General features: G+C 38.7%; 1 protein-coding gene across 2 annotated transcripts in view; it reads left to right on the top strand.

The window, feature by feature from the left end:
• LOC129726643 (TGF-beta receptor type-1) overlaps positions 1–14,005 on the top strand; it is a 96,214-nt gene that overhangs the window by 19,499 nt on the left and 62,710 nt on the right. For both annotated transcript variants that reach the window (XM_055683591.1, XM_055683592.1), the window contains exon 2: positions 13,255–13,548. In XM_055683591.1, the coding sequence (XP_055539566.1) occupies positions 13,255–13,548 (294 nt within the window). The remainder of the gene's footprint in view (positions 1–13,254; positions 13,549–14,005) is intronic.

Below are 14,005 nucleotides of genomic sequence, written 5' to 3' on the forward strand. Positions count from 1 at the left end.
CATCGGTGTCTTTAAACGGTAAATGAAGAATTTGCTCTTGATTTCCAACCTGGGTAAAAAAAGATGGGTAAAAAATGTTAATATGTGGACAAACTCTCAGAATTTTGGCTTCATTTGGCTTTAAAACAAAATGACGTCGCAAAAAACATCGAAAATTGGCGATTTCCTGAAAAATTCAAAATGCCGCCGCTGTTGGCCCCTTGGGTGAAATGTGTTCAAACTCGGGGAAATTTGTTTTTTTGTCAAAATACATGAAAAAATCATACATACATAGGAAAAAAGTCAACTTTTGTTGTACTCATAACTTTATCAAATTTACAATTATGACGAATCTGAATTGTTTTTTTAAATGACTGGCCAATAAACATTAACATTAATTCAAGAACATCCGGTCAGAAAAATTTTCGAACCCCAGTTGTTGCGAACTGGGTGCACTGCCTCAGCACTTCATCCCAAACTGCCAACCATCCAAAGGCAACATAGCTCAGGATCCGGTTGTCAAATGACCTTACTTTTGCGACGAGCAGCGAGACAGTACAGACGCGCCGTTGTATAGTAAAATAAAATTTTATTATTGATTTAAATTCGTACTGCTTCCTTCTGATTTGGTAATTTAAAAACCCGGATTTTGTAAGTGAAAACTATACCTAAAATAAAACCTAAATAATAATAAAACTGTTTTTCATGCAGCTTAAAGTTTGCCACACGTGAACATAACCTGTGCCTGCTAAAAGTTGAACTGGACATCGCAGCAAGTGACCTGTAGTACAGGATCAAGAAAGCTTTTACGTCAAACTGTCCGTTAACTAAACTGACAGTCTGTCGTGATGTGACCTGGTGAAACGAAACTCTCAACATCCTTCGTCGGAAGGCTAGAAGGTTGTTCAACAGGACTGAAATCACGTCCAACTGGGAAGCCTACAGATAGAGCATCCCTCACAGAATATAACGCTGATCTATGTAAAGCCAAAAAAGAAGGTCCAGAGTTCGATACTGTAAAGACATTCAAAATCTGCATGAGGCAACGCGACTGCAAACAGCGATGTCCAAAGATCATACGAATGGTCTTGTATGTACATAAGTATGACTGTCACAGCCAAAGAAACACTGAATTTTCTTATGAACATTCACACTCCCAGCTCGACAGAAACCTCTGACTCGAAGGTTGAAGGAGCTACAGAGCCTTAGCACAGACACATGACGCCACGTGCTTCGCACTGCTCGCTTGTCGACTGCTCCTATGAAGTCTTCAGGACTGGATGGCATTCTACTAATCTTTCTGCAAAAATCGGACGGACTCATCATGTCCGAACCTCTGGGACATATCCCGGTCAGCTGGCGGAACGTTAGGGTAGTGTTTATACCAAAGCCAGGCAAAAAAGACAAAACATTGCCCAAAGCCTTCAGCCCTTTAAGTCTGACTACAACGTTTCTCAAGTTGATGGAGAAAATAACGGACGACTATACATTACGCAGACAATTATACGGAGTTACGCGTGCATAAGCATCAATATGCTTATTAACAAGGTAAATCTACTGAAACAGCTTTGCATTGCCTAGTGACGAAGATCGAGAAGCCACTGGAATATAAAGATGCAGCGGTCTGCGCTTTTCTTGATATTGAGGGAGCTTTCGATAACACGCTTTTTGCATCGATTTACACGGCTCTACAAACTAAAGGAGTCGACAATACTACAATGAGCTGGATCCAAGCAATGCTCCCAAGCTATCGTAACGAGGCAACGAAGTCATTGGTTACGCGGATAACATAGTCCTTATTGGTAGACAGTGGTAAATCGCGATTTCGCGGAAACCGCGAATTCCGCGAAATCTAGCTTTGACCGCGAAATTCACAAAATCCCGCGAAATGCCGCGAAAATAATAAAAAACAGCAACATTCTATGACAATCATGAAACATTTCGATTTGCAACCTACGAAATTCATGAAAACCAGCAACAAGGACAAAGCTAAATATTAATGGGCACCTAGATGGCAATGGAAGGTTGTTTTTTACGCAAGAGTGCAGCCATAAAATGAAATGTTTCTACGCAAGAGTGCAGCCATAAAATCCAAGTTGCAAGATGACTGAGGGCGGTCTACAAGCCAGCATCTTTTTTAAAATAATCGACAGTGAGATTGGTATTAAAATTTTGGCAGAGGTATTCGAATCGCGAATGTTTTCCTGAATTTTATAGGTTGGTGATTGAATATTTATCGATTTCCGGAAACTCGGTAGATACGGAACGCAGCGTGAGCCAGTATAACATGAATAATACGTGCCTAACGACACCGCAATATAACTGAAACTAATTTGACACAGCACGTGCTTTTAGTTAGTAATGCAAAGAAATTATGGATAGTGCGGTTAAATTACCGTACATTAAATTAATTAAAACAGTTGTTTCTTGTTTTTACCAGAGAAAAAATCACTTTATTCAGTATTTTCTGAAGAAAAAGGGTGCCGCGAAATTCGAATATTTTCTATTTTGCCACCGGCAACTTCAGCAATCTGGGCTTACAGTACACTGTTCGGCAAAACCTGAAGGCTAAAACCACAACTAGCGGTCTTACATCTCCATTGCTCGGCCACGTATAACCTACGCAGCCCTCGTATGGTGGTCTGAGGTTAATGAAACGACAGCCCAGGCGAAACTTACCAAAGTTCAAGGATTGTCCTGTCTTTCAGTTGCCAGTGCCCTACGCACAAGGCCGATTGCAGCCATGAAAGCCATGCTCAACTTACTGCCTGTATATCTCCATGTGAAGAAATGAACAGGCCCACAGTCTAGCAAGAGAAGAATCTACTCAACAATTAATTGGACCTGAACCGTTTCTGGGTTCCTCTACTTTGCCTATAAATTACAAGGGAAAAGTTAGAAACAGTATCTCATTGGGAACATGCGCAGGGTTGCAGACAAGTTAAACAGTTTATCTACCCCAACGTTGCGGCTACCAAAAGGTTACTTAAGGAGGGACCCTACTCTGGAAGGTTTGAAAAATAATGAATTTCCATGAATATTTTTCGAATGTTCAGAGAAGGGTGAAGTGTACGGGTATTTTGGCTTTCGATTAACCCTCTAGTGTCCAGTGCCGCCTTTAGACGGTCTTCAGTTGAACCTTTAAAAAGCTTCATTCAATACTTAAAAGATGTTTATAAAAATTTATATTGATTTTTTCGGAGTCCGTGTGAAAATTATTTTGGGTACTAGACAGTTAAGGGGTTATATACCTTTTTGGTCGAGAAAAATGAGGGAAGTTTGAATCTATTTTTAAGTGCATAGCACCATTTTCATTGCATCAAAGGGGTATTTTTCTGAAAGTACAGTTTATCAACAACAAAAAAAAAACGTTTGATTTTGAGATATATTAATTATTGCTGGAGTCATGGCCGTTTCCCCGAAACGCTATTTTTTTGCAGAGGCTTGCGGTGATCCTGATAGAGACTCAGCGGGTCAACCGAAATAAAAAAACTCATATTATTTCATTAGTTAAGAAGTGTGCCGGGTCCTTGAACGATCGTTTTTATGAGTATTTTGTTTTCAGTGCAAATGGGAACGTTTTTCCCAAAAAATGCACGTTTTGAGCTCAAAAAATTACATTAAAATTTTTTTTTGCGGTAAAATGTAACTGTATGTTCCGAAAAGCGATCGTTCAAGGACCGGCGAATTTCATAACGAAAATTAAAAAAAAAAATTAAGGAAATCGGTTCAGTAGTTTTCCCGCAATCAGGATCACGGCAAAGTCATTTTTCGGAAAACACCATTCCGAGATAATCGCGTGTAAAGTTTCAAGTTTAGCTTATTGGGCCGTGGCGAGGCACGCTGCAAATCGCTCTAACTTTCTTCCTATTGCTCAGATCTTTATGAAAATTTGTGAAAATGTTCTCAAGATGTTGTATTTGAAGATAATACAATAAATTTTTTTTCGGTTTTTTGAAAACAAAAAAGGTATATAACCCCTTAAGGTATATTTGAAGACGTATTTTTCATGCCGTGGACTGTATTTAGGTGAATAATAGGCTGTTGACAGCGTTTTTCACGAAACCATTTTTTTTCAACTGGTGGTAAATTTTTCTCAGTATCTACTGAATCGATTTAGCTGAAATTTTGTTCTAGCATGGATTAGCTAACTTGTAACAAAGCTGTTTTTCGATATCTGATTTTTTCAATGTTTTATAAATTTTTAAATAGTGATTTGCCATAAAAAAATTTTGTTTTTACTGAAAAGGCCGCCATTTTAGCAATTTTTGAAATTTCAAAAACGGCTCCATTTCCATCCATTAATCTATTTTTACATGCTGAAATAAAATTTCAGCCAAATCGTTCCAGTAGATGCTGAGAAAAACGTACCACCAGTTGAGAAACATGATTTTAAGAGGTTATATACATTTTTGGTCGAGAAAAATGAGGAAAGTTTGAATTTATTTTTAAGTGCATAGCACCATTTTTATTGCATGTATTTTTTGAAAGTACAGTTTATCAACAACACAAAAATACGTTTGATTTTGAGATATACCAATTATTACTGGAGTAATGGCCGTTTCCCCGAAACGCTTTTTTTGTAGAGGCTTGCGGTGATCCTGATAGAGACTCAGCGGGTCGACTGAATTCAAAAAAACTCATATTATTTCATTAGTTTAGAAGAGTGCCGTGTCCTTGAACGATCGCTTTTATTAGTATTTTGTTTTCAGTGCAAACGTTTTTTGGGAACGTTTTTACCAAAAAAATGCACGTTTTAAGCGCTAAAAATTGCATTTAATTTTTTTTGCGGCAAAATGTAACTGTATGTTTCAAAAAGCGATCATTCAAGGACCGGCGAATTCCATAACGAAAATTAAAAAAAAAAGATGACTTCCTTCAGCAGTTTTCCCGCAATCAGGATCACGGCAAAGTCATTTTTTTAAAAAACATCATTCAGATACACGCGTATGAAGTTTCAAGTTTAGCTTATGCGGCCGTGGCGACGCGCGCTGCAAATCGCTCTAACTTTCTCCTTATTGCACAGATCTTCAAGAAAATTTGTGAAAATGTTCTCAAGATGTGCTTTAAGATAACGCAATAATTTGCGATTTTTTGGAAACTAAAAAGGTATATAACCTCTCAAGGAAACGTTATCAACAGCGTAATACTCACTATATTTGTATCCACGTCATGCAAAATACATCTCCAAATATACCTTATTCAAAAGCCAAAATACTCGAACATATCGCTTTACTTTAAACATTCGAAAAAAAAAATACAAAAATTTATTACTTTTTATTACTCGTAGTGAACTACGCATCATCACGTGGCTCCTCACTGGACACTGTCCTGCTCTTTATCATTTAAAGAAAATCGGCAAAGTCCCAACCGACATTTTCCGTTTTTGCAACGCTAAACCTGAGAGCTCAGTGCATTTGCTTTGCTTTCGCGGGACTCTTGGTTCATCGAGGTATAACTTCTTCGGGGGTTACCTCTCAACTCCATACCAGGTATGGAGTACCAATCCCAAAACGGTCACTGGTTTCATCAATCATGTAGTTCCGTATTGGGGCACAGGCTTGCAATCAACTAGTTCAACAGTTTGTAATCTGTGTAAAGCAATCGGAGTCAGCCAGAAAGTGGCACTTTTGCTCAATGCCCTACCAAGGATCTACTGCCTAGACGAATCGGGAACTTTCCAGTGAACGGTTGCACGAGCAGCTTGTTCTTTTAGCCTGTGAGTTTTTTGCTCAAAAAAATCTTTCACCCAAAGCAGTTTTACCATAACTGCAACACCCCACTGTAACAAAGCCATTTTCAGATCAAAAGTTGAATCACCGAATGTTACATCGATTGCTTAATCAATGGGCCAAGGAGTAATTCAAAATATAAAATTGATCTATTGCGAAAAGTTTCTACGTCAATCATGATGAATTCAGAAACTTCAAAGAACGCGCTACCATTAAAAGAAGTGGTGTTTTGTACGTTTTGTCTACCGCAATTACGAAGGCAAATAGGTGTAAGTCAAAACAATCATCTTATCGATTAATATGGAATCCCTTAGGACTCCTCTGTTTAGTGCATCAGAACTCGAGAAAAAACGAATAGATCAAGTCGAATTGTCTATATTGCAATGGATAATGAGAAAGTTTTGATGCAAGAAACAAGAAACAAGTAGAAAATATTGTTCTACTTAAATCTACTGAACAAAATCCCCGCGAACCTGAAATTCAAAAATGAATGCTATGTTATAAATATGCTGAATTATGCTTCGATTTGTCGAAACTTTTAAAAGTGAATCTGAATTTGAAGCACAAAACACGTTTTTCTGATTAAATTCAAAATGGCGGTCATTGTGTTTCTACTTTGAATGAAAGCACTATCATTCATTTTCTAAACGACGCACAGTGCGTTGAGTCATAGACAAAAATCGGTTTTCTTTCTTTTTTATTTGGATGCACCAAGTACCCAGACGTGTTCAGAGATATCTCCTGGGTTGTGAACAAGTGTTGGTGAGCTTTGGGAAGCATCACAAATATTAATACAAGCATAGCAAGCGTCAGCGTCCAGAGCAATCATTGGTTTCACTTTTCGTACTAAATTGTCGCGCGTTTTCTAAACGTTGGTAAAACTTAATTACATCGTGTATTCCAATGGAATAAAATGGAAAATAACAATTATGGTTAGTGCAATATTTCATTGATAGAGAGACTTGGTTTCGATTGCGTGTATGATTAATCGGTATGATGAGTTGGTGAAGGTATTAATCCTTAAAAAACGCGAACTCAAACTTTTGTTAGCGTTTTAAAAAAAGTTCCACCGAGTTCCTCTCTCAAACATACATCAAAAGTTTGCTTGAAGTGTCCTCTACAAAATATATTAAAATTAGCTGCAACTTCTTGCAACTCTGAGAGATTTTTTTTTTTTCGTATGTCAATGCCGATCGCTCGTGAAGCGGCATATATTTGAAAAGTGGTTTAACTGCAATGCAACCAAAAGAACATCATGTGTATTTCGATATTGTCTCTACCAGAAGACACAGTCGAGCATGTTTATTAAGATTTGCACAAGTTTTCTGTTGTATATTGTCCAACATTGAACTCGAAATGGGAGAAATGCAATAGAATAAAAAAGTGTTTTATGAAAAAGCATGAAATTTGGTTAGAGTCACCGCTTGCTTTTCCTCGATTCGGTGAGAATAATAATTATGAATACAACTACATTTCTTTTCATGGACGTGCTCACAAACTTTTGAAAGCTGCTCAACCAGAATTAAAAAACGGCGAATTGCAAAGCTCGTTGAAAATAACTCCCCAAAAGAATTAGTATTTGCTGCTACCATTTCGAACAACTATTCCAATTTGTCTGAATATGACCCAAAACTTGACTTGATAATATAATATGCATCATGAAGAATTTTAAATTGTTTGTTACTCTGGTAATTAAATATATAAAAAATAGTTAAAACAATACGTAAAAGGATACCTAAAAAATCTTTTTTTTTCGTTATAATTGCGCATAAGTCACTTTTGCGATTATGTAAAAGTAAGTAAACATAGAAACCGCAGTTTTCGTTACAATGTACAACTTTTACAAAGAGATTAACGGTTTCTGGTATAGGATGAGTGCGTTGGCGTTTGGGACAATTTTGTGATTTAGTGCATCACATAAGACCGTTATGCATTTAGTAGCTCTGAAGGTAACGAACAACTTTCCTTGTTACATCAACATGTTTTATCGACAAAATCGTGTACTTTTGATTTTTGATCCGTTTTACCCTACATTCAACGCACTGTGCGACGTGCTGTTTGTAGAGGGTTTGTAAATCAATAAAAAGTTCCAGAATTGCTACAAATACAACTTTTTGAAGAACAGTTCGATCCCTTGGTGCCCGAGGGGTTCATCAATATGAACTAATTAAAGTGATTTTCTCCCCTTTTCACTATCTTCTATCTATCTATCTATCTATCTATTTATATAAAAGAGAAGTTTTGTATGTATGTATGTATGTATGTTCCAGCATAACTCTCGAAGGCCTTAACCGATTTCAACCAAACTTGGCATACGTGTTCTTTGTACAAAGGAAGTGGTCATAGAAATATTGGATAGGGGGAGGGGTTACCCTTAAAGAAGGAGGGGGTTGAAAGTAATAAATTTTATACATAATGGAAACTTTTCATTGAAATTTGATGGTTTTCGGGTTCTTGGTCATATTTGGAGGCCGGAAGTTGATGTCCAGAGACCGAAAAATGATGTTCGCTGCTATTTTCAATCCAAGATGGCGACTTCCGGTTTCTAAGAAGCCATTTAAAACTGTGGAAAACGCTCACAAACCCCCCAATGTTGTTGTTTTCGGAGCAAAAATGACTCTTAAGAATCGGTTATCGGTGTCTGACGGTACTTTGAAACTTGGGTTGCCGACTTTCGGTTTCTGGAAATCTGCGAAAATTATTAATTGAATTATATACTTGGCGATAGGGGTATTTTCGGAATGGGAATAGCGTCGTCATACGAACATCGATCATATTTTTCCAAATATTGGCCTCTTTTGGAACGTAGTGCGGTCTGTTTACAGTCGAGAATCGGCTTTCGTGCAAATGTTTCTAGAGAAGTGTTTCAAAACATCCAACCTGCTTTGATCCGTTTTTGAAACGATTTCTTGACATATTTCTTGCATAATTTGATAACGGAGAGCCCAATCTAGCGTTTTGGATGAAAAAATTTGTTTGGACAAGTTACTGAAGCTCAATTTTAAAGAGCTCCTAAAATCCAGCAATTTATTTAAAAAAAAGTTTTGTATGTATGTATGTTCCAGCATAACTTTTGAATGATTGTACCGATTTCAACCAAACTTGGCATACGTGTTCTCTGTGTAGAGGAAGTGGTCATAGAAATATTGGTAGGAGTAAGGAGGTCTTAATTGGTCAGAAAATCAAGTTTTTTCATGCATTATGGGAACTTTCTGAATGAATACGATAGTTTTTAGGCTTTTGGTCATATCTGGAGACCGGAAATTGATTTCCAGAGACCGGAACATGATGTCGAAAAGAGAAAGAGGCAGCTATCAAAGAGGGAGGGGGTCTTAATTTATAAGAAAGTCAGGCCTTGCAGTGTCCTATGGGAATTTTTCGAAAAGGTACGATAACTTTCATGCCCTCGGTCGGTCATGGCCGGAAATTGATGCCTAGAGATGTTTTTCTAAAACAAAGATGGCAACTTTTGGTTTCTGGGAAGCTGTATAATACAACTGTAGAAAACGTTTACAAACCTCCAAACATTGGTATTTCCGGAACCAGGATGACCTTTAGAAACCAGAAATTAAAGTCCAACGACATTTTTTAAATTCAATATGGCGACTTCCGGTTTCAGAATTTTGTGAAAAACGAATATATGCTCTTCAATATGTATATTTTCGATATCAAGATGACGTCCAGAAGCCAAATATTCATTTCCGGCGCAAAATTTTAAATCGTACATGGCGGATTACATTTTCTGGAAAGGTTACTAGAATACAGAAAAAGGCTTGGACATTATATTGAAACGTTGTTTTGAAATCAATTCCGCTATTTCTGCTTTCTGTTAAGCTGTGTGAAACTGAGTAAAATGGTAGAATAATGTCAATACTTCTAGAAAGAGAACTATGTTCAGAAAATGACAACGGGCCTCCAACGCTATTTTCAAATTCAAGAAGAAAAATATTCAAATTCTCCCAGATATTAGGTTCATAGGTCAGAGCTGACTCCCCAAAACCGAAAATTGGTGTCCAAACGTTTGGTTTAGCAAGGGGTTGTTTTCCTGCATTGGAAGTTATTCAAAACTTGTGGAAAATGTGAAGATAGTCCCCGTATCACCAAATTGTTAATTAATTCATGAAGACTGATGTTCAACTATAAGGATGATATTGATATTGTTTACACAAAAAAGTAAAACGAACAGACATAGCAAGCAATAATGTTTACTATCAGATTATGTAATTTCAGTCTAATTTGATTTTATTGTAAGATAATCGATACCGTCGAAGATGCTGATGAGGCAATCCATTTTCCAACGGAATTTTTGAACTCCTCGACCCAGCTAGAATGCCTCCCCATCGATTGTTAATTAACGAAGGTGGTATATAAGCAAGTTTATAATTAAAATAGAAATATTATTTGAAATGATGGATTGGAAAAAGTATATGGAAATATGGAAAATTGTAGAAAAAGCAGAAATTTTTACACGAGCAAGGCCGGGTACATTCAGCTAGTTTTCAATAATTTAGAAACAAAAATATCTTTTTTAAAAGTCCTCGCTTTCAGCGAGAATTGCTGAGGTTTTTAAAAAAGATTCGTATTTAGAGCACAGGAGTAACAAAATTAAAAACTGTGAAATGGCCGCGGCCATTCTATTTTTGGAGTCAAATCTGACAGGTATCCGTTATCACAAGTAAGAACCCAAGCTGAGCTGCCTAGAAATTCCAACTGTTGAGTCTATTCGTGTACACAGCTTGGAATATCGAAAGCTGTTTTCTTCGGAACCACCGCTGAAAACCGCGCAGCCGTGGCGACAGGAAGACATCATCGCAGAAATATTATACAACACACTCACTCCCCAACCCCGTTGTGAATCTTGGGACAATCTCCACTTGGTCCCCCCTCGAAGGTGATAAATGAAATGCCACCTAGCCGTTCCCAGCAAGCTCGTTCCGATTCGCATGTCTCGACCGAATCCGCGCCAACAGAGTTTAAACATTCGTGCGGTTTGCGTGGCATTATCGCTCTCCAGTGCGGTTCTCGACGGCGGGGAAAGAAAATCACACAGTTCGAGGATTAAGCAAGTCTGCAACACGTCGCCTGTACGGTAGAACACATGAATGAATGAATATTCATTGGAAGAAATTACGCATACCATACTTACGTTGCGTCTGTACCAGATAGCCAGCGCTGCCCTGGACGTAGACACAGACGTTCTGATAGATACACGTTTCTGCCGGGGGGTCCTGTCGCTTGTCTCGACCGCAGTTAGCCAAACCGGCCTACACACCGATCATTCGAATGGCTTTCACAATTCAATTACCGTCCAATGAACGAGATTAGATCCGTCACAATAAGTGGATCTCAGAATCAATTACCGCAGAAGGATTCAATCGAAAAGTCTTAAATATTTTATTGCTTTCTTTCGAAACGAAGCACCCAAAGTCGCCTCACTGAACGGCTCGTCTCTCGTTGGTCTCCGCCGTTGCCATAACTGTAGTTAACTTTCGCGAACCGGCCCGCAAGTCGCTCCGTTGGACCCCGGCGGCTAGCAGAGTTCTTGTTTTCGTGTCTTCTTGTTTATGCGGTGATTTAGTCGTTAGGTTGATTGATATTATTAGTTTGTTACTCCGTTGGCGCAGACAGATTTTCTGTGTGAGTGTGCGAGTTTTTTTTTGGTTTTGTTTCACTAAATGCCAGCGCTTGTGGCTTTTTTAGTGGATCGCGGTTTCATTTCTTACGCCGTCAACAGGAGAATTACTAAGGGCGATAGGTGTGAAAAGGCAAACGATCGAAATCGATTGCGATAATGGAATATGGGATTGTTCACCCGCAAGATGAATTGCTGGATTCTTTTTTATGACCTAAACGACTTCGAAATTGTTCTGAACGTTTTATGTTTCCACTTACAAATAAAGTGGTTGTGTTGCTGTTTTCGTAATACTCGCTAAACAATTTTTAAACAGCTTTTTTAGTGGCACTTGGAACAGCTTCAATATTGACACACATTTGTTAGAAGCATGGTAGAATTTAAGAACAGATGGTCTGTTTCCTGAAAACATGTTTGCAGTTCGTGAAAAAACTCCGGACTGCCAAAAACTGGTTACAAACTGGTTTACGCTTGATACTATGTGAATCAAACCGAAAAATAATCATTTTCTCTGATTTTTCAAATTTCCTTTGTTACCTAAAGAATGTTAAAAGTTAAAAGACAATAGACAAAAGCCCAGAGTCAACCGGTCAAATTGTGAAAATTATTGCGATTCTCTAAATTGTCAAATGAATGCTCATCATAATTTGTTAGCAACTGTGTTTTTTTTCGAGTATCCAATTATAAACTACTGACTATTAATCAGTGATTCAATTAATAATTTCGAAACTCATTAAGCCGCAATAGCTCTCCCACTGATTTTCTCAGATTATGGATTCACGCTTCCCTTCGGCGAATCTCTGATTACACCACTTGATTATGATTTGACCACTGCTTCCCTTGACCACTTTAGTGCGAACGACTCCACATTATGACAGTAATCTTTGCGTCGATTATTTTATCGCTTGTGACAGTTTCTTATCGCAGTGACGATTATTAACGACACTTACCGTTGCACTGTGCGGAGTAGAGGTTTTTGTCGTGTGGCAGCAAGTGCACTTCTACCTGGTCGTCACCCATCACCCAGCAAGGGGTTGAATCTCCACATCGGGAATTAAACATTTAAGCTTTATCGGATGTAAAAGTGGCTGCTGATTGCTGTCGACAGCCAAGCTCGCAACCTGTTCCCATTAGCTGGCACCATTTCATTTCTGCGCCGTGTGATTTTTATTCAAATCTTAAAATTGCTTGAGAGCTTTGATAGTTGCTACTGTTCTTTCTTCTTGAGCTCTAATAATTAATTTAATTGCGAATTTATGCTCTATTTCCATGATTTGTGGTCTCCGGGGCTCGACGCAAAGACGCCATTATGAGAAGATTGCACACGCGTGCAAGCCCCAGACAAAGTTTTCATTAAATGCCGGGAGTGAAACCCATTAGCTGTAATATTCCCATCGCACTGTGCTAACTACGATGGTGAAATATTTCTTCCCGTAGTCATTAATTAATTTGCATGCTGTTTTATTCTCTCTATCGAGAAGGCCGCTTTTCAAAAGGGGAGACGGTGCCGACTTTGGGACTGAACCTTTTGCGAGGACATGTTGTGAATTCTAGGTACAGCAAAACCATAAATAATAAGTACAAAAACTGGTTAGAATAGGGTTTTCATTTTACCACATCCGCCGCTGTATAGAAAACTTTACGTCGTTAATTTCAGAACTTAATCTCAGATACACTCCAGTCCCCACATATGAGTTGAGGTTGATGACCCGGGGTTAATTCTCATATGTACTCCTAGAGGATTAAAACTCTCACTGCTAGAGCGCATTCCAAACAATTGCCCTGCTTCGGGGATGTAACTGCAGTATCTGTATCACAACTTTCAACCCCACTAGCAAAACAAAACTCATCGGAATAAAAACATCACTAATCTCTCAATTTAATTTCTCGATTTTCACTCTTCCTTTGCAGCATCGCGAATCCTGCGGCACACCAACAGCAAGCGAAGCAGCAGCAGTCTGAACGATTACGGCACATCGGCGGGCAGCGAATCGTTGTACAAGGCAGAGCAACAGCAGCAGCAGTTTAATGGAAAGTATCTTTTAAATTCGAATGAAAATGCCGCCGGTGGCGGAGGTGCCGAGGATAGCCCAGGAACAGCAGCGGCAGCGGCAGAACCGTCAGTGCCGTCATCCGCGCTGTCGTCGTCACTGTCGCATAATTCGCCGCAAACATTGACGCTGACGGCGGATAAAAATAAAACAAGTAAGTTTGTATGTTTTCGCTGGGTTTCGAGTGTTGTTGTTGGTTGCGGAAGTGGTCGCCCGGAGGGGCGGAGTTTTCCCAGTGGTTTCTCTTGTATTACTGCCACGGTGGCAAAAGCGCGCACCGGGCCGGGTCAGGCGGACGTCAACGTTTGGATTTCTGATGGGAGCAGAGGAAATTTATGTTTCGTGCATGGCATGGGTTTTGACATTCTACGAGACTTGTTGGCACTTTTTTCCTAAGGTTGATTGCTGTTTCCGAGCAAACCGTAATGGATTATGGTACTCTGGTTAAGTATCAAATAAATTGGGCACACCTGTCGGGTTTGTGTTGTTTCGTCTGTTTTTTTTTCAATTGCAAAGGGTTTGTTGTTATTTCTGCGGTTTTATTGTTTATTATATATGCAAAAAGGGCATATTACACATAGAGTACCAAATCAGAGCCAAAGACGCGCATA

The sequence above is a fragment of the Wyeomyia smithii genome, chromosome 3, assembly GCF_029784165.1.
Source record: "Wyeomyia smithii strain HCP4-BCI-WySm-NY-G18 chromosome 3, ASM2978416v1, whole genome shotgun sequence".
In the NCBI taxonomy this organism is placed as follows: Eukaryota; Metazoa; Arthropoda; class Insecta; order Diptera; family Culicidae; genus Wyeomyia; species Wyeomyia smithii.